Here is a 20314-nt window from a genome sequence, read left to right as displayed (position 1 = left end):
TGTATACCTACTCCCATACAACTCTATTTAAAACTCTTGTATTTAATAAAACTATATATAATCAATGAATAGTTTATCATGTATTATCGGATACAGTAAACTTTATGTATCTGTGCTGTAATTAACCAACACCCGAGAGGACTGACGTGTTTATGTAAATAAAGCTCCTCTAACCCTAACCAGGACTTTTACTGTACACTATTTCTACTTTTAATTAAGTAAAATATCTAAATACTTCCAACTCTACAGTTTAGCCAAACCCATTAGGCACATGCTAAATTATTATCCTGAATGCAACTAATTTATCAATGAACATGGGTTATAGTACCATGTGCAGTATATAACAGGTGAAATACAGAATTCTCCTTATTCTACAGTGACTTGAGTCTGTTTGAAGCCGTGTAAAGGCTGCGGTAGTGCACATGGCTATTTGTGGGGATTACCCTGGATTAGGGTTAAGACCCCTTTATGACTGGCCCTCCTGAAAGCATGCCACTTGGCCAGCTCAACAGGTTGCTTGCTTGGAATTACACCTGTCCAATGGTGGATTCAGGGAGCAGAATTTCCGGCTCGTTGTGGTCATGAATGTTCCTCGGAGTGAAGAGCGTGGCCTCGTTTAGGATGTAAATGGTGAGAAGCCTCAACTCAATGTGAGGGCCTTGGCTGCAGGAAGTCATGATGGGGCTTTACAAAGGACCACGGCTGTTGGAATTTGCAAAGACCCCACAACACCTTCAGTTCAACAAGTATGTGCTCACAGGTTACCGGCCAGTGTCCACGGCCCAGGAGTGCATCAGGAGCCTCTTCTACATGCACAATGAGCTGGGGAACATTTACACTCATGGTAAGTGCAGAAATGATCTACACTGCCTTTATTTAAATCTTTATCCTTAATGACAATCTTGAGATTATATAAAATGTTTGCATTTGAATTATCCCATTCAAATGTATCTAACAGTAACACACAGAGAAAATGTCTCCCAGAAATGTAACTATATATCAGTCGCACAAACAAATGGGTCACCAATGTCACTACTCTCACTTATGGCCCGTTACAAGTATACTTGACGAGGATGTGTAATGAGGATATGGGGCATTAGCGGTAATCTCCCCTGGGAATCCTGTCCTGGAAATAACCTACGGTTAAAGCGGTCTTTGAAGATGTGTGTGTTTGCATGACACCTTTTAAGCTGTGCATGCTCGCATATTTATTATGGGCAAAGCATCCTGGAGATACAAAGGTGTTCATACAGATGGCACGCAGTCGTAGAATTACAACACAGATTTTTAAAAGTGTGCATTTTATGTAAAACTTTCAAAATAAAATCAAGCTGTGCAAAGACGAGCACGATTTTAAATGTATATAAACAAAGTGCACAATGAGCTGTGCATGAGCTAAAAGCTCTCCAACCTTGAACTTCCGAAAGGTATCTTCCTCTTGCTCCATTTTCTGCTTGACTATCCCATTAGTTCATTAACACTAACACTCTTACAAAGGGGAAGTGAAGGGCATTAGGTTGTCTGTTGGAATGGGAACAATAACCACATCTCTCACATGCTTCCTGTTTAAGAAGGATCACTATTAAATCCCTTAAATTGCTCTGCATGATATTTAAACACTTGCTAAAAACAGATGCAATTAGACTATTACACAGGGTCCACTTTACAAACTTCAAATCAAGCATTTTGTATGCACTGAAAGTAATGTTCTGCAATAACAACACTTAAGGGTAATGCTTTTAATTACAGTTCTTTCTAACAGAAAATGTTTCACTTAACTAATTTCATCCTCTTTCCCCTTTCATTTTCCCATCCCTTCAGGCATCCCTTTTTTCCTCTTCTTGGTGCTACTGCCCTTTAGTATCCCCTGGATGGAGGTGGACAGCTCCTGGATCTGTGCGGTCCATTACCTGGCCTGCCTCAGCCCCACAGTGGGCTCCGTGGTCTACCATGTGTTCATGAACCATGTGGGAGGGGAACATGTGTACGACACCCTGCTCTCCATGGACATGTTCGGGGTCTGCCTAGTAAATACCTTAGGTAGGTTGTTGATAATTTTCTATCTGAATTTCTATCTGATATTTTTCTTTTTTGGTTAGCTAGCATTAAGACTGGGAACAGCTAGCCATGCTTCTTCCAAAGATATCAAAACCCTTTAATAATCTATAAAGAATAAGGGAAACCAACATTGCGGGAGATAACATGTGACTCTTTTTCCGGCCTACAAGCAACCAGCAGAGATTCCACACAAAGTCACCACCTTCTCCAAGAAATAGTCCTTATTTTGTTTATTACAGACAGCCAAGTTTTCCTGTTGCCAAATATCCTCCCAAAGTTACGGATAATATTAATCAGGCTGACCATTGTAGCAAAAATAACCCAGACAGGGTGCATTGTGCAACTCCAATGCAGAATGAATTATTATTGCATTTTGAACCAGACAGTGTTCTCATTCTGATATTGTACAATGTCAAGGGCTTGTTGATACATATTTCTGACCTAAAAGTCTTGAAATATGGTAACAAGCCATTTTTATTTTATTGTTACCTCACTTTGCCTGCACTATCTGCTGTTGTAATAATGTAAATGTCCCCATTGAGAGATAAAGAAAGGATTTCTGAAGTCTTACATTTCACAACATTGATAGTAAAACAGAAGCCTACATTTGTATGGCTTGACAGTACATCTACGTCTCAAGTCTACACCTGTACATTTGAAACTCAAAATCAAGGTGTGTCAAATGTATCTTACTTGATATTATTTCACTCCTGTTTCTTCACTTGTACATCACCCCCCTCTTGTCCCCAGGTGCCCTCCCCATCATCCACATCACCCTGTTCTGCTACCCCCTCCTGCGACCTGCTGCCCTGCTGGCCTACACCCTCCTGTCAGCGTACGGCATCTACTGCGCCACCACGGCCCGCACCAACATCCTGCGCCTGCAAGCCTTCATCTGGCAGGCCATGTTCCGCTTCCTGCTCTTCCTGTTCAGGGTGTTCGGCAGCGGGGTGGGCAGCCCTCACTCACTGCGTCTCTTCGTCATCATGGACACTCTGGCTGTAGTGGGGGGGCTGGTCAACATCATCCAGATCCCCGAGCGCTTTGTCCCCGGCCTGTTTGACAACTGGGGCAACAGCCACCAGATAATGCATGTCATGGTGGTGTGCTCCATTATCTACCTGCACTGGGGCACTCTGGAGGATTTCCAATGGATTAAGACCTTCCAGTGTCCTACTGAGCAAAGTGCACACTCATGAACTGATAGGAAATGAAATTTAGGAGAGAGGAAGGTTGTTTTAAATATTGCACTTTAGTCTTAGCTGCTGACGTTCTTCACAAGGGAAGTTTGCAATTTGACATTTTGCCAGAGAAGAGGAACTGACAGTGTTGTAACTGTGGAACTCAAAAACACTATCAAATAAAAAATCCTGAAGACACTTGATTTTTAGTTTGTTAAAATGCAGTAGTTTTGGGTCGTATTACCCATAACCAAAATAGCTTTTAAATGTAAAATATTGTATTTAATAAATTATATATTTTTACATCTGGCTCTGTGTATTTCATTCACACATGAGAATGTGAAAAAGTGAAACAACGCAACTGGTTGAATGCTTCTGTCGTTTAATTGAAAGAGAAATAAATTGTATATACAAAGAAAAATCACAGTTTTTTTCATATTGCTAAATGTCATAATTGTAACTGTTTTCATTTGGACTTGGCAACAAATATCACATTCCTTATCATTGGCAACCTTAACCGGCACCTTTCAAGCACACCGTCACCTTTAAACCAAAAGCTCAAAAATAAGGCATTACATTATTTGATTATATTTGACCGATGTTGCAGAGGTGGAATAAAGAATACCTGCAGTTTTATTGTTTTACAACACGCTGAGTCAATGCATTTGTGTTATCTGCAACACGACCCCCCTTCTATTTATTTTCTCCTCCTTTTCTGTCAGTCAATCAATCATCGTCTGAGCTGCTGTCGTCCTCATGCTCTGATAGGTCGGCGATGGGAAACCGCAAGATGGCAGCCACTCCACTCAGCTGAGTCAGTTCTGAGGAGACAAATAAATCAAGGTGACGACACACAATCAGAACTTCAATTGATTCAACACAAATGAGAAACTGTACGTCTTCAAAAAGAAAAACGAGGGGCCTTCATTCATGTGTTGTGAGTCTTATCAGGTCAGTGTGCTATTAGGGCACCAGTATACTCCTCCTAAAGCCAGTAATCAAACACAGTGCAGACCTGATATCATGTTGGCGTCATTTCACTCATATTGGCCAATACAAGTTAGGCAATACTATGCAACACACCTTACAGAGACTCAATGAGGTGTTCTGTTTAACCACTAGTAGCACTGTGGAGCAATGTTTGAAGAAGGCCTACTTTATTAATCCCCTCTGGGAGATTCAGGTTAAGAGCAGATCCTCTTTAGTTATATCACGCACCATGATATGCTTGCATGCAGTGCCCTATACAGTATTCTGCTGCACACAGTTAGTAGATGTAATGAGTTAACACTGTGTGTGTTGAAGTAAAAACATATACAGATAATTACTATGGAGTATAATTAACATACTTGTTTTTTTATTTCTTCATTCCTTTGTTTATATATATTTATATTCTGCAATGGGGGCACCGTAACGTAACCACATTTTTCTTTGGGATCATGATGTCACAAAGTGAGGAATACCAAAATGTTTTCAAGAGACTCCACAGAGAACCTTTGATACACAACTACATGATGCTACTATATGTGTTTATAGAAAACGTCTGTCTTTAAATGTTAAATAAATAGTCAGAATGGTTTTCAAACTTACGTTCACCAGACACATGAAGGCTTGAGAATATTCTACAGGTGAATAAAAGAGAAAATCATCAGCGGGATGCTTGGCAGAGAATACAGAGAACCAATACTTTTCAAATATATTTAGTACCTGACATTGCCTCCATTATCTTTCACGTTGTCAACCAAGCGAACGTAGCGACTCCTCGTGGGAACATCCTGATGTCTGGATGAAAGCATGTCGACACAACATTTGTTTTACACAGAGCAGGTTTGATGTATTGACTACATTCACCTCACTGATAAGCCAAAAGGAGTTACAAGAATAGATTACATATTTTAAATTGTTGAATTTAAAAGCCATGAGGTGTATGATTTGCATGTGACTGTTGTATTTTAATGTCTTTAAAATTCTGGTGACATACGTTTTTGCATAGAAATAAGAAAAACGTTGGTTTCTAGCAGCTGATCACAAATCAGCAGCTGGGTTAACCCAACACCTCTTTCTGTATGAAGCAAACGTGCGCTGTGTATTTAAAAACAGATGTTGATAGATTCATTTCAGTGTGTACCTGAACAGTATGTCGCTTATCAACAGGGTGTCGACGGCGAGGACGTCAGCTGCTTTCTCCACATGAGCCACTCTGTGAGGATGCACCGAAACAAAGGTCGTTTATTATCAGCGTGGCCGAGGGATGACTCCGTTTACTGTTCTCCCCCGTCATCACTCACCCGTAAAAGGCTCTGTCAGGCTCATGCTGGAGCATCTTGTAGAAATCTTCCAGCGCTCTCACCTCTGATGCAGCCTGAAAGTTAAAACATGTAAATCAGCTTGAGAGCATTTGTTTACAAGAGGATAAAAAAAAGATACTAAATCATATGCACCTTGGTATCAGACAGCCTGCTCGTCACTGTGGGGTCACACAGGATTTCTGCAAAACAACAAGCACTTCATTTAGTTTCCACCTTGTGTTGAGGTTTAAAGGTCCCCTATTATACTGTTTTTCATTAATATATTATAGGTAATATATAGATATATACAAAACATGTCTCTGGAGTGTTTGGCTCCAAATACCAAACAGATCATTGCAGCATTACCCATAATCCCCTCTGTTTCAGCCCTGTTTCAAAAGTGCTGATTCTCCGTCTGTTACTTTAGATGAAAATAAGGAGCCCCTCCCCACGCCCCTCTGAGAGATATCTGGTTAAAAAGAACACAATGGTGCTCTAGGAGGAGATTCAGGTGATAAGGGGGGGGGTTACCTTGGTTGGTGATTGGCTAACGGTTACACAAGCCAAAAAATCGTTATGACATCATAAAGTGGCCAAAATCTGATCAGCTCATTTTCAGACAGGTTTTTATAGAAATGGATCAGGACAAAAAGTGAGCAAATCTTTTTTTCTTGAAACTTTCAGAATCTCTTTCCACAGAGGGGACACATGTTGATGTAGAAAAGACATGAAAAAGTGGATTTTGCATAATAGGTGACCTTAAATGTTTTTCTCTCAGGGCCCACAAGGTCATACCTTTGAGTGAGTACTTGTGACCTGATGAGGAGTGGACCAGCATGAATTTGGGTCGGTTCTCCAGCAGGACCTTGTTGTCCTGTCGCACCGCCTCCTTATAGAGGTAGGTCATGAACTGATCCTTCACAAAGCCTGGACTGGCGACCAGCATGCACTTCACCACTAAGAGGAAGAGAAAATCAAAACTTCTTATCTTTAATTCAAGCAATGATTATGTGAAAACAATAAAAACAATGATTCTGATTCTGATAAAAACAACCGTGAAATATGTGGTGGGAACAAGCTATGAAAAAGGGAGAAGTGTGCGACACGAAACAGGAACATACTGTGTGTGTGTTTATGTCCGTGTCTGTGTACACAGCAGCATTACCATCGAAATTGATGTGGCGAAGAATCGCCTGCATGACAGCCTCATAGAACCTCTCCAGCGCCTGCAAACACACGCAAACAGTTCAGACTACAGGAAAAACACACCAGATCTAAATACATTTTTATCACACTTTAGGTGTCTCACGACCTCAGAAATACGTGATTATGCATACACAACACACACTCCATCTCTCTGACTCTTGCTTTAATGCTGATTCATGTTGAGATGGTACAATTTTATAAAAAATACCAGTAAGCTTTAGTTTCATTTCATTTAAAACAATTAAAATGTGATTGTTTTGTAGTTTAATTTTGTTTTAATCTACCCTATTATACTGTATATGTGAAAATCCATTAAATAAAAAGGAGAATTAAATATGTCTAAATATGAGTCAAAAATACACATGCATATAAATTCACAAGAAAGGATACAGGCATACATTTAAAATTAGCAGCTGGTAAACGCTTCAATTATGTTGGAGTTTTTATTCTGGATAAACAGAAATGAAAATGACTTAATTATTCTGACATCTGAATCAGCTGTTATTATCAAGCATTATCAGACGGCAGGTTTTTTAAATGTATTGCACCCCCTCCCCTTGATGGAGCACACAGCCAGGGAGAGAGAACGTTCCTCAGCTAGATTTGTGGTTCAAGAAGGGAGAACGCAGCTTAAGCAGAGTAAGAATAAAGCTTTTTAAAGCAAGTGACAGTGTAACCTGTGTATCACGGGTCGGGTCATGGGACTTATACTAACAGGTCAGGTCAGGATTTGACTCGGAGATAATTATGGGTAATCAGTTGTTTCGGTAGGGATCTCTGCGGGTGTAGGTTTGCAGAACTGGCCCTGAGCAGGACTGTCTATTGACAGTGCTTCTTATCTCATAGACCCTATGCATTACATTAGGGCTGCTCAATTAATCTTATTTTAATCGCAATTACGATTTGGGCTTGCAACGGTTATGAAAACAACATAATCGAAATAAAAACGATTTTTTTTTTTTTTTTTAATTTAAAAAAGAATTACATTTTTTTTTTCTTATTGGTTTTTCAATTGAATTATACTTAAAGTTCAGGGTAATCAACTGTTAAAAATATACTACACACTTTTTTTCCAATAAATTGATGTTTTCAAAGTAAATGGGTAATTGTTTTTAATAATCGTGATATCAATTATTGACCCAAATAATCGAGATTATGATTTTTTGCCATAATCGAGCAGCCCTACATTACATTAATGCACACAATATACACAATATCTTGTTTTTGTATTTCTGCACATATTTTATATTTTATTCCAATTCCATTTCAATGTAAATACTGCTATATTTAGAAAAATGTCAAATATTTGTTTATGTTATTATAGTTTTCTTAAAATAGTTTTCTGTGTGTTTTTAATTGTTGTTTTACTTTTATGTATGCACCATGACACCAAGTACAATTCCTCGTACGTGTCAACCTACCTGGTAATAAACCTGTTTCTGATTCTGATCCTCAAGAAGTCTTTAATTTTGAAAAAGACTTGACAAAGGAGTTTATCCTTAATAATCAGAGGTGGTTGGGCCAACACACTAGCTATACTTGTTGACTTTATTCTCCCATCAACACCCATTCTGAGCTCATTACAGCAGCGCGGCTCCATAAAGCGGACCTACCTTCTCGTGCTGAGTGCAGCTCCCCCTTCTCTTGCGAGGGATGGTGACCTCCACTTTAGCTCGGAGCAGTGTCATGGCGGGGGTCACCAGCACCAGGTTAGCCAGCCCCTCCTGCATCACCACCGCTGCCACGTCGGCCTTCTGGGTCACATCACAGGCCTGCTCTAAAAGAATTGAGAAGACAAATGTGGGTACTTTGTGACATATTCAAAAAATGTGTTGCAGCACTGGTAAATGTATTTGAGTTACTGCAAATTATTTCTAAAACACTTAAGGGAAAGTCATGGTGGTGAAGATTACAGCAGTAATGACTCATTGGACCCCAGCTGTCAGTTTATTTCCTGCTCTGTCTCCTTATCCTGTTCCCATGGCAACATTCTCTCTTTGTTGGCAATGTAAATAAATTAACAAGCGGACTGTTTTTTTTTTTGTGTGTGGAAGAAACCCAAGTGATATGTTCCCCTGTCAGTCAGGCAATGCATTCATAATTAGCTTTTAGTGTATACATCTAACTTGGGATGATTGCTGCCTGGAGCGAGGCATTATGGGATGCAGTGAGAACAAAAGTGGTATGAGAGTAGCTGATAAAAAAAATATATATAACAGAAAAACATCCAGGGTTTCCCACACATAGACTATACTTGGGCGGGCCGCCCAGGTATATTAACGGCCGCCCAAGTATATTTCTCGAGCTGTTTAGTTTTTTTTTTTCTTTATATAATTATTTTTTTTTTTTATTCGTCCGCGATCATGACGCCATCTGCGATCGATTAACTTGTGGACAATGATCCCTCGCTCTACGCCTCCTGTACCCAGTCCCGGACTGGCCATCGGGAGGCTGTCTACACATGATGTGGCCTGCTGACATGGCCACTGTCATACAGATCATAAAACAAAGCCCTTGATTGGTCTCTGTGTGTCATTCAAGCTCGGGATAACCTCAGCTCAGGTGAGGTAAAGGACTCTCTGAGTGTTTAGATAGTTAACTTAGTCTAAGTAAGACACACTTTTAAAACTTGTTGAGAGCTAAAACTAGTCTTTGCTGCTGCCTCAAAGAGGAGCACAGACACACTCACAACTATAAATGAACCAAAAATAAATAAATAAACAAGTTTCAGAGTTTTTTCATATTGGAAATGGGATGTTATTGGTTATGGCCATGATTTTATGATTATTGAAATGTATACAGTTCTGTTTCATATAGGTGTTCCCATAGATCTAGTCTCTTTATTTCCCCCTCAAAGTGCACCAGATTGATGCATTTAACTCCAAAATTTGAAAAAAATCTTACCGGGGGAGCATGCCCCCGGACCCCCCTAGAGGATTTGAGGTCCACTCCCACTTAAAATCACATGGATAGGTTCCTAAATACATTTAGAATTTTTTTTAAATATTAACCCGTGTCCATATGTTTATTTGTGTGTAGTAGATTTAAACTATAGGGCTATCACTATGGGCCCTGCCTGTGCCTGTTTGCTCTGCCATGGCGTGAAGGGTCTGCTAGGAAGCGACCAACAAGGTAAAGGTTAATGTTAATGTTGTTGCACGTCACAAAGGCACGTCACCTCGACCCCCCCCCCAAGTATATTTCAGATCTGTGGGAAACACTGACATCCAATCTGGAACTTTTCAACTAAAGGGATTTAAATCACTTGCAAAAAACAGCTGATTCTCATCACCAAGCACTCTAAACTGTTTAAGTGTCCATTTGGACTCCCTGTGTTGTTTTGACTATTTTGGCTCGGCTCACCATTACGTGTTTGACAGAAAGAGGCAAACGTCTATGTTAAGTAAGATTTAAAACATGGAAATCTATTTGTTCTAGTTGTCTAGATTAAAGTGGGTTGAACAGATTATGAAACCAAAAGTGTTGTAAACTTGGGTTGTCAATACGCAAAGACTTCTCCAAACATAGATTACTTGTTCCTGTGGTTTGGCTGATTTTATCATTAGAGAAACATGGTCACACTGAAGTGCAAATAACTGCACAAAATATGGCTCAAATGTCTTAATCCTCTTTCAAGAGAACTATAGGCTTTCTGTTGGGAGTGTAAACAACTCTGATTTAAATGCAGGAACTTAATCTAACATGCATGTCTTATGTTTACCAATAAATAGATGCTTAGACTGAGACAGATGGGCATCTAGAGCCCATGATATTCTGTCAGGTAAACAAGAGATGTGTGTCCATGTGATTACTGTTTACAAGTCCTGGTTGACGTGCATGTGGGAAGTTTGGGATTAAACAAACCCAAAACAAGAATAGGCAATATGTTCTGCTGTGATGCTTATTCTGACTTTACAAACTAATTGTAATCTCAGACAAATGTATATGTTAGCACCTGCATACCGATTCTGTCCAGCACGATGCTGTCCCAGCTCTTTTTAGCCAGAGTGAACTTCCTGTTGAGCTCGAGCTCAATGGTGTGGTAAGCCCCCATCTGATGAATGAAGAAAAGAACATGATCACAACAGCTACTTAAATCTAGCAAAAGTAAACATTAAGACAATAACAAATTACGAGTATGGCTGGGAAATAATAGAAAAGAAGGAACAACGTATTGTGATTTAAAAACATTATTATGTTTATAATCTGCAGATGTTTGAGAAGAAAAATAACAAAAAGACACTGCTGTTATTATTTAACATATAATGATGCTTATGTCACTAAATACATTGTATATATTGCCTGTCTACAATGGCCAGCCTTCATAAAAAAAAGGTTTGCTGTTAAAGACAAGTCATGTGTCTCACAGGTGTGAAGCATTTTTAAGGGAGAGGAAAAACTATCTACGTGAGTAATGATCTCTTATTACTGCATCAAAAATATCAGACCTTGACATGCTGGTTCTCCTCCAGGTTAGTGCCCTTCACTCTGAGCTGGCAGGCATGGGAGTCGAAGTCGATCGTCTCCACACATAAGGTCAGAGTCACGCGAACTCTAGAGCTGCCCACACTTCCAGTAGCTGACTCTGTCTGCACCTTCCTGTGAAAACGGGGGAAAGGGACTTTAGTTCTCTGTATTTATATGAGACTAAAACACCTAAAGATACACAAAAAGAGCAAGACAAAAACATTGGAAAGCTAGTAACCAAGCACAATCATATACAAACCCAGATTGAATTATCAACGTTTTAGTAAAGCTAAACTGGACACTGTGGTATTGGAAACATTACATCTCCGTACTTGAATGTGTGTTGTGCTAAGGCACAAAGTTAATCAGAAGCTAAGTCAAAAAGTTCGTAAGTGCAATTTTTTAAAGAATATGGTGTCTGATGCTATCGGGAACAAAGTTGTTCTTGAAATATGTATGTCTTACAAAAGCAGAATTTTTGCAAACCGTGTATATTTTGTGTAAATAAAGCTTTGTGTTGTAACTATCCATAAGCTGTTAAGTTACTACAAAGTCCATCTGCATGGCTGGCTGCATTGATTGTAATGGATGTCAATAAAATCTGATCAGTGGTTGTCATGACAGCTCAATCTTTGCCTTGATACTACATGAATGCAAACAATGACACCGCCAATACAAACATGTCCACATAGACGCTTCATTGTCATCTTTATTAGACTGAGTAAAAGTACTAAGAGGTTACCTGATGGTGGAGGCTCTCAGGCTGTCCCCCACTTGCAGCAGGTTGTAGGTGTGCCACATATCCTCCGCCTCATCAGGCATCAGAGTCACCTGACTGAATAACAACATGCAATTAATAAGGTTCTGAGTTGGTGTCATTCATGTTAGTAATAATAAGTCAAGAGTTGTTTTCATTATCACTAAACTGTGGAAATACTTAAGGTGTCCATTTATTATTTAGGGCAATAACGCAGACCCATGCTGATCCAGTTATAATAACTAAGTTTAGGTCAATAACACAATCAGGGTTGGTTTTGTTTACGATTGGTCATTAAAGCTATATCCGTATCCTGTGTCTATATGTTTTATTACAAATGGGACTATTTCCGTTCTAAGGAATAGTACTCTGGTTAGTGTGAATGTAAACCACATATAGACATATACCACGTCTTAGTCAACACAAGTACAATCAGCTGTAAAATGGCATGCTGGTTAGCTAGCTAACATTAGCCAGACACTCACCCGGCACTATCTTTTTCAATGTCTTTATGAAGCAGCTTCATGATTTGGGTCGTTGTATGATGTTAACAACAGTATTATAAGCATAAAACGGATGGGTTAACGATAATCCGACATAGAGTCATGTTTATATTTCAGTTAGCAACCTAGCTAACTCCTAACTTCAGAATGAATCACTCGTAGCGTGTTGCCAGGCGCTAGGACATTGCGTCATGCCGAAATACGTCGTCGTTTCTTCCCATCTTGGTCACTTCCGTGGGTGTCGCTGTGCTGCGCAACAAATACAGGGCGATACAAGCTCAAATATTTGAGTATTTGTGGACATACGCGCTGTATATTGAATTGTTTGACACAATCTATAATGTTATGCAAAGAAAACACGAGATATAACCGAGAATGGTTGTCCTTTTTACACTGTGGTTTTGCGATAAGTAAATGCTGACCGACGTTGGCAACAGCCAATCAGTGACAATAATGACTCGCCCAAGCACCGCCTACTGGCAACACTGACCAATGGAAGCGCGGGAACGGTCAGATCTTTTCCGTTCAACCTCGCTTTAAGCTAACGCTTATCTAGCCTTTTTTTGTCCATGGCATGGTGCTAGTAGCTACGGCAGAAATATCGTTGTCACGAGAAAATACTTATGGTTTAACTGAATTCGGATATCTGATGGAACATAGTTGACGAATGCGGATTTCTGAAGTACGTGCCAGCCATCACATCTTTAAAAACCCAGCACCAAGCCTCACATTTTGAGGTTGCCAATTCTGCCCCAAGGTTAGCTAGCGGGCTAACGATAGCCGATTAACGCTAACTAGTTGAGCTAACGGTAACTCGGTAGCCCGTTTACAGTTACTAAGTCTCTAATTCGTAGGAGTGATTTAAAACCTGACCAAAATAGAGGAATAGCATGGCCGAAGCTGATAAGTTGAACATCGACTCCATTATACAACGTCTGTTGGAAGGTAAGGCGGCTTTTTTGCTCGATATGTATTCACAGAGGTAGCCATTTTAGCTAACAGATGCTAGACAACGATAGCCACCTATGCTATACTAGCCAGAGTCTATCTATTGCTAACGAAACACGGGCTTTTGACCGCCAGTTATGTTAGTCAGTAGCATCCTCCTAGCAGCAAATTCACCTTTTGTTGTTCCCGCTCATTAAACAGTAAATACAGTACCCAATAAACGCGCTATATATTTGTTGGACTCTACCCGTGAAGTATTTCCACATATCAGACAGTGTGCGAGCCGCTGTGTTTGACCTGCATTATTACTTAAAACAGATGTAACACAACTGGAGCAGTTTATTTGCATATTTCCTTAAGAGTAGTTCATAGAGTTGGCGTGTTTCAAGAGTACATATATCCAAAACCAATAAGGTCAGAATATATATGTGTTCTAGACATTTCAACAGTTTTTACATGCATTACTGTATATGACCAGGTGGCCTTTTTTATTGTTAGTGGTGCTGATTACTGGTATTTGTTGTTGATATATATGTTATCTAAACAAGTTGGAGATGTATTTGAGCAAAAGGGCACACACATATGTAATACTACTCTGTGGCTGAATTTAGGGGTAATGGGGCATGGTGAAATGCATTTATATAATGAAAAAATAACTACTGGTAAAAAAGAAATGGCTACTTTTGGTTGTAGTTAAGCTTTCGGCATTCAGATATCTATTGGAAAAACGTGGAATTCATAATATTACTTTTTCATTTATTCCACATTTTCATCTTTAAATGTAACATCTTTTATATAATCATGATTGCTTGAATGATGGAGGAAGGAGTCCATGTTTGAATACTAAACAGCATGCAGACAGTACACATTAGCACAAGCCAACCGCCCATGGCAGCCAGCCCTTTTTTTTACTCAAAACATGTGAATTTGTTGGTAGGGTGTGTTTTCCCATTTTAGGAACATAATCCTGAATCTCATTTGGCTATAAATGATACTGTTAGTTAGCTAGGCCTCCTTTTCCACATATGAATACAAAACTCTGCTGTGTTTATTGTCTTTTGTTTTCTAATTCCTCATTCTTGTATGTTTCCCTCACAGTGAAAGGCTCCAGACCTGGCAAAAATGTTCAGCTGACAGAGAATGAAATCCGTGGTCTTTGCCTCAAATCTCGGGAGATCTTCCTCAGCCAGCCAATCCTGCTCGAACTTGAGGCCCCCCTTAAGATTTGTGGTAAGGCTTAGTTGTGTACTTTAGAGTCTGGGGAATTCTTAAGTGTGGTCACATAGCATTTACAATCACTCTTAGGTGGCTGTTGTAGCTTAACGTGCTGGACTGTAATGAGAAAGCTTAGATTTGCGTTATATCGTTCATGGCTGTGACCTTGCAACATAATTATAGGACTATAGGGATGAGCTGATAAAACTGGTTTGCTAGGGCAGTGCTGTTGTGCAGTTCATGTCTCCCTGGGGTTGCCCTCCTGTGTCATCCTGCTGATGCCACTTAATGAAGAATAATAGTTTTAAAGGGACAGTCTTGGTCACATTTAATGCTTGCTTTCCCTTTAAGTGGTTTGTGTTGTCATCACAAAAAACAAGACAAGCATCACATTCAGAAGAGTGTTCATTTTAAAATAATCACAAAGTGTTGTTGTTTATTTGCAGGGTGTTGTTGGGCTTCTATGCATGTTCCTAACATATTTGTTATGCTCATACCAAAATAAGATAATCACACCTTTGACCGTCCTTGCTGTTTCCACTTTAATAATGCACGTCTGTTTGTCTCCCCAGGTGATGTCCATGGGCAGTATTATGATCTGCTGAGGCTGTTTGAATACGGGGGCTTTCCACCAGAGAGCAACTACCTGTTCCTGGGGGATTATGTAGACAGAGGCAAGCAGTCTTTGGAGACCATCTGCCTGCTGCTGGCATACAAGATCAAATACCCAGAAAACTTCTTTCTGCTGAGAGGAAACCACGAGTGCGCCTCCATTAACAGAATATATGGCTTCTACGATGAGTGTAAGTCATGTGGCATGTATCCAGATACAAGCAGACACTAGTTTGCCTCTACCATCTACAGTTACTATTAGTTTGCTAAGAAATCCCAAGCCTGTAGGCTTTAGAACAATTATTGGTGTTCAGTCTGATTTATTGAACTTTAAAAAAAGAGAAAGCAGTGTTAAGAGTAGAAAAGGTATTTACAAAAGCCACACTGCAAGCTCTCAGTACACCAGGCTTCAGGCTAAAGAGCATGATAAGGAAGTATGTGCAGTAAACAATCACATGCCCTTCTCTGCTATTTAGCAGAGCCAGGTTTATGGAAAATATTGTGTTTCTAATGTTGTGCAATAGGTTCGGCTGCCGAGAATTTATTGCTCTCGAGATTAGATTGTCATCACGTATTTGTGCTTTCCTCCCACAGGTAAGAGGCGATACAACATAAAGCTGTGGAAGACCTTCACTGACTGCTTCAACTGTTTGCCTGTTGCAGCCATTGTTGATGAGAAGATCTTCTGTTGCCATGGAGGTATCTTCATCAAATAGTTAATTTGGCGCCCATCCAGAGTGCACACACAAACAAACTCGCCTCTGCACTGTTGTTACTGTCAACATTATGGTTTAAGACCTGCAGTACTGTGTGGGATATTCAGTTCTTGTTTGGGTATATTTAGTTTCCGTACCCTGTTAAGGAGTCATGACTAAAGAGCACTTTTTATTTCTAATCACAACTCAGTTCTGCTAACATGCGGAACACAGTTTTGTTATACAGGCGAACTTAAAAAGACCTTGTTTATGACCTTTGCTGGACGGTGCCTTCTATCTAACACAATAAGTAATGTAGGCTTTAACACAGTTCATATGTCTTGCAAATTAATATACTCTGTGACCTGGTAAGGTCTCTTGACAACTGCACATTAAAAGAAAAAATGTCATGGTCATTCACTCGTAAAATCTCATCACAGAAAGAATCAAAAAGAAAGAAGCACATATCTGTCCAGAGCGTGTGACATTTAAAATACATGTAGAGACAGGGCTGATGTGTAAATGGTAGGGGTGTAACGGTTCACAAACATTTCGGTTCGGTACGTACCTCGGTTTTTAGGTCACGGTTCGGTTCGGTTCGGTACAGCAGAAAGAATTATCACAAAACATAAAATATTTTTTGGGTTTTTTTAATTATTAAACTGTGAATAATGTATTCACTCAAATCCATACAAAATATAATAAAATAAACATTAAGGTGCAGCATTTCGATGAACTGAAATAATCTGTATTTGAACTGTACTGTACTAGTACCTAAGCAGCCAGTTTGACATTATGACTTGCTTGTCATTGTATTTTCATGTTTTTTTAAAGGAAAAATTAACTTGTCCACATTGCTTGCCGAAAGGGCAGATCTGCTGGCACTAACAATGTCTCCTTCTGTGGAGAACACCCTTTCGCGAGTTACAGAGGTAGCAGATACAGCCAGATAGCGCTTTGCTAACATGGCAACATAAGGATATTTGGCGTTTGTAATAGCTTTGACTCGGTCTGAACTTTTTGCGAGTGGTGGAGGCTTAAATGCTAGTGGGAGTTGAGTTTGCACTTCAGTCTTTTTTCTTTTGGTACCCCGGTGATATTCACGTTCGGGTGATGCCTTTTCAAATGAGTGTGCAAGTTTGATGTATTTCCAGCCGCGTAACCAATTTCAGTTTAACAATGCCGACAAACAGCTTTGGTTCGGTCCACCTGTCTTTGTCCGTCATCCTTGTGCGTAACTGCGAAACTAAAATGTTCCCAAACCGGGGACTTCAATGATGCTGGAGGATTTTCGAGCTCAACTTTATCTGCGTTCGCCATTTCGACAGTTCCTCAAATTACTGACTACATTTGAACGCATCCCTGCTCTCATAGTATGCCTCTCGTCCAATGAAATGACTTGCTCGCTCTGACGCGTTGAGCCCAATGTGAGCAAATTACTCTGAATGCTGCGACGAAGCATCTGAGATTACTTCCAAAAAGTCGTTCACGTTCTCAATTGTTCACGTTTAACGTTATATTTGTTCGGTACGAATAATTTCGGTACGGGTACGTGTCTGTACACCCCTAGTAAATGGCATGGTTTGGTGTGTTTGGTAGTACTTGTAATTCAGAAATAGCATAAGGCCCTCCTCATCATGAGAGTAAACATCTCTTCCCTCTTAAAACGTATTGGGTTACAAAAGACACAACGACAGAAAGGTTATTGTATGTTTGCAAGACTTTCTCTTCCGTTTGGTACACTGCAGTTTAAGCCCAAATCCAAACATTTTGATCATATAGAAATGAAAACGAGCAGAACATATAGAAATGAAAACGAGCAGAACCTATCATAGAACCGAACCTACTGTATGTTTTCCTCGCTTTCCAACATTGAAATGTTCTCTGTGAACTTCTCCAGGACTGTCCCCAGACCTCCAGTCTATGGAGCAGGTGCGAAGGGTCATGCGCCCCACTGACGTGCCTGACCAGGGCCTCCTCTGCGACCTGCTGTGGGCCGACCCAGACAAAGATGTGCTGGGCTGGGGAGAGAACGACCGTGGCGTCTCCTTCACCTTTGGCGCCGACGTGGTCACCAAGTTCCTTCACAAACACGACATGGACCTCATTTGTCGGGCCCATCAGGTCAGTGCATAACATCAGTCCTGAAGGAATACAAGTTGGTAGAGATGTTGCAAAAAGTTAATAAATGATATTGTAAGCCACCACTCCTCTGTTTCTGGGTAGAAGGGTGTGGAAATCAGTCATGTTGTTATAGGAAACATCTCAATGTGCTCAGAGCAGTTTGACACAGTGGCGAGTAGTTTTACCCCTATTTATGTTTAAAAGGCCGGATGGTTATTATTATCTCTCCTATATTTATGTGTTGTGAGTCGTTCCTCCTCCTTTCCGCCAAAACTAATTTTGTAGCTAAAGCAAGGATAGAATATTTATTGAACAAGCGTGTCCAGCTGTTAGTGGCATTTAGAAGTGAAGTGGAGCTGCTGAAGCACTTGGATAGCCCTATGGCCACTCCAGTGGGGCTGCTCAATTAATCGTATTTTAATCGCAATTATGATCGAAATAAAACGATTATTTTTATTTTTATTTTATTGGTTTTTCAGTTGAATTATACTTAAAGTTCAGGGTAATCAACTGTTAAAAACATACTGTTAATTTTTCTTTCAATAAATGGATAATCGTTTTTAATAATCGTGATATCAATTATTGACCCAAATAATCGAGATTATGATTTTTGCCATAATCGAGCAGCCCTACACTCCAGCAGAGTTGGATATCAGCCCAGTTTTACTGATAACCGGTTAGGCAGTGACAGCAATGTGTTTAAGCCCTTTGTAAATAAAAGGCTGTAAATGAATTACGATCTGGACCGGGTTTTTGTTTCTGACTTATTGTGTGCAGATGAGAAGCAAATGTTTTAAATCACCCTCACTCCTTATAAGCAATAAACAAACAACCTGTTCATGTCGTTAATCTGTTTCCAGGTGGTGGAGGACGGATATGAGTTCTTTGCAAAGAGACAGCTGGTGACTCTGTTCTCAGCCCCAAACTACTGCGGGGAGTTCGATAACGCCGGAGCCATGATGAGCGTTGATGAGACCCTCATGTGCTCATTCCAGGTACGCAGGAAAATACACACACATCCTACACGTTTTATAATGTTTCTGTTCATCTTTACTCAGTTTCATCATCGCTGCCTTTTTCTTTGCAGATTCTCAAACCTGCAGACAAGAAGCTGTTCTACGGTGGTGGAGGAGGCATGGGCTCTGGCCGCCCAGTGACCCCCCCCAGGAAAGCTAAGAAATGACAACAGTAGATTTGCCCTCGACCTCCGACCCCGCCCCTCCTGCCCTCTCTACCTCTCTTCTCCTTTCTTTCACCAAACAGCCAGAAATCAAACCTATACCCAGGGCTTTTTCCTTTTTTATCTGTACTTCTTAAAAACATTTAATGTTATGAATTGTCTGAGTGAGTGCGTGCGTGCGCAGGTGACGAACGTCTGCCGGTGAGCATTAAAATCATGTGTGCACGTGTACATTTTGTGTGAGAGTATTAGAGATTTATACTTTCCCCTCTCTCTCTCTTACCACTCCTCCCGTGGAAAGGTTAAAACCACAGTGTCTGTCTGTACAGTAATTTTGACTGAAAAAGCAGGGTTCGCGATACAGTGGGAGATCGCTGACGTGATGAGCTCAGCTGCAAACCCTTGCCAGCAGGTGGCGTGTGTGTACTTGTGGAGGGGGGAAGTACTTTGTTTTCCCTGTCCTCTGTACTGTAAAATCTCAAACACAGGTGTGTGTATGTATGTGTGTGCGTGTGTTCATGATCCGGCTTGCCTTTCTGAGAATGACGTATCGGCATCCTTGAACAGGAAGGAGCATGTCACCTCGTCTCAGAAAAGCAAGTACATGCTTGCACACCAACACACACACAAACACACACACGCATATGTCTCTTCAGATTCATATGAGCCAGAGCTGTAAAAACCCCATACAGTTTAGGTTTGTACAGATTTGATTACTTGAAAGAGATTTTTTGTGAATTCGTTTTGTAGTCTTTCATCAAGTTGACCAATAAAGCGAGAATCTGAGCTACAACGTCTACATGTCATTTTTTTGTATTTATTCTTTATGTAACTGTATCTATTTTCTGAAAAAAAGTGGGTTTGCAATTAATCTTCTGCAGATAACTGGTGATCAGTCCGCAGTACTACGAGCTGCCTGAGTTTGAACAATTTAAAGGATTGAATTGTTCAAACTGCTTATCATTACAAAGTCTCTTTTCTTCCAGCTTCTGCCAAAATGAACATTAGTTGGAGCTTATAGTTTTGTAAAATGTAAAAACCTGCAGTAAAGCTATATAAAGAGATGTAGGATAAAGTCAA

At 40.2% G+C, this 20314-nt stretch overlaps 3 protein-coding genes across 3 annotated transcripts; 2 read left to right on the top strand and 1 right to left on the bottom strand.

The window, feature by feature from the left end:
• The first annotated feature begins 678 nt into the window (after positions 1-678).
• On the top strand, positions 679-3257 carry paqr4b (progestin and adipoQ receptor family member IVb). Its single transcript, XM_010780045.1, has 3 exons — positions 679-844; positions 1822-2040; positions 2809-3257. Exons 1-3 carry the CDS (start codon positions 679-681, stop codon positions 3255-3257), a joined length of 834 nt encoding a protein of 277 aa, XP_010778347.1.
• Positions 3258-3604: 347 nt separating this feature from the next.
• pelo (pelota mRNA surveillance and ribosome rescue factor) lies at positions 3605-12635 on the bottom strand. Its single transcript, XM_010780044.1, has 13 exons — positions 12443-12635; positions 11943-12035; positions 11182-11332; positions 10697-10787; positions 8347-8510; positions 6693-6753; positions 6323-6484; positions 5681-5727; positions 5528-5601; positions 5368-5439; positions 4947-5021; positions 4830-4861; positions 3605-4060 (listed from the first exon to the last, which is right to left on the bottom strand). The coding sequence occupies exons 1-13, from the start codon at positions 12481-12483 to the stop codon at positions 3966-3968; spliced, it is 1158 nt and encodes a 385-aa protein (XP_010778346.1). The 5' UTR covers positions 12484-12635; the 3' UTR covers positions 3605-3965.
• Positions 12636-12980: 345 nt separating this feature from the next.
• Positions 12981-20024, top strand: LOC104953113 (serine/threonine-protein phosphatase alpha-2 isoform-like). Its single transcript, XM_010780043.1, has 7 exons — positions 12981-13405; positions 14507-14638; positions 15196-15426; positions 15830-15934; positions 17831-18054; positions 18915-19049; positions 19142-20024. The coding sequence occupies exons 1-7, from the start codon at positions 13351-13353 to the stop codon at positions 19235-19237; spliced, it is 978 nt and encodes a 325-aa protein (XP_010778345.1). The 5' UTR covers positions 12981-13350; the 3' UTR covers positions 19238-20024.
• The last annotated feature ends 290 nt before the right edge of the window (positions 20025-20314 follow it).

The sequence above is a fragment of the Notothenia coriiceps genome, unplaced genomic scaffold, assembly GCF_000735185.1.
Source record: "Notothenia coriiceps isolate Sejong01 unplaced genomic scaffold, NC01 NC01_scaffold00021118, whole genome shotgun sequence".
Taxonomy (NCBI): Eukaryota; Metazoa; Chordata; class Actinopteri; order Perciformes; family Nototheniidae; genus Notothenia; species Notothenia coriiceps.
This window is presented reverse-complemented; position numbering and strand designations above follow the sequence as displayed.

Bases quoted from the DNA above. Each gene is read 5' to 3' on its own strand.
- pelo (XM_010780044.1), bottom strand. From the start codon at position 12,483: ATGAAGCTGCTTCATAAAGACATTGAAAAAGATAGTGCCGG. The intron at 6,754-8,346 runs GTAGGTCCGCTT...GTGTGTTTGCAG, and splicing joins GCTGCACTCAGCACGAGAAG to GCGCTGGAGAGGTTCTATGA. The intron at 5,440-5,527 runs GTGAGTGATGAC...GCATCCTCACAG, and splicing joins CCTGACAGAGCCTTTTACGG to AGTGGCTCATGTGGAGAAAG.
- paqr4b (XM_010780045.1), top strand. From the start codon at position 679: ATGGGGCTTTACAAAGGACCACGGCTGTTGGAATTTGCAAAGACCCCA. The intron at 845-1,821 runs GTAAGTGCAGAA...CCATCCCTTCAG, and splicing joins GGGGAACATTTACACTCATG to GCATCCCTTTTTTCCTCTTC. The intron at 2,041-2,808 runs GTAGGTTGTTGA...TCTTGTCCCCAG, and splicing joins CTGCCTAGTAAATACCTTAG to GTGCCCTCCCCATCATCCAC.
- LOC104953113 (XM_010780043.1), top strand. From the start codon at position 13,351: ATGGCCGAAGCTGATAAGTTGAACATCGACTCCATTATACAACGTCTG. The intron at 13,406-14,506 runs GTAAGGCGGCTT...TTTCCCTCACAG, and splicing joins TATACAACGTCTGTTGGAAG to TGAAAGGCTCCAGACCTGGC. The intron at 15,935-17,830 runs GTATCTTCATCA...GAACTTCTCCAG, and splicing joins GATCTTCTGTTGCCATGGAG to GACTGTCCCCAGACCTCCAG.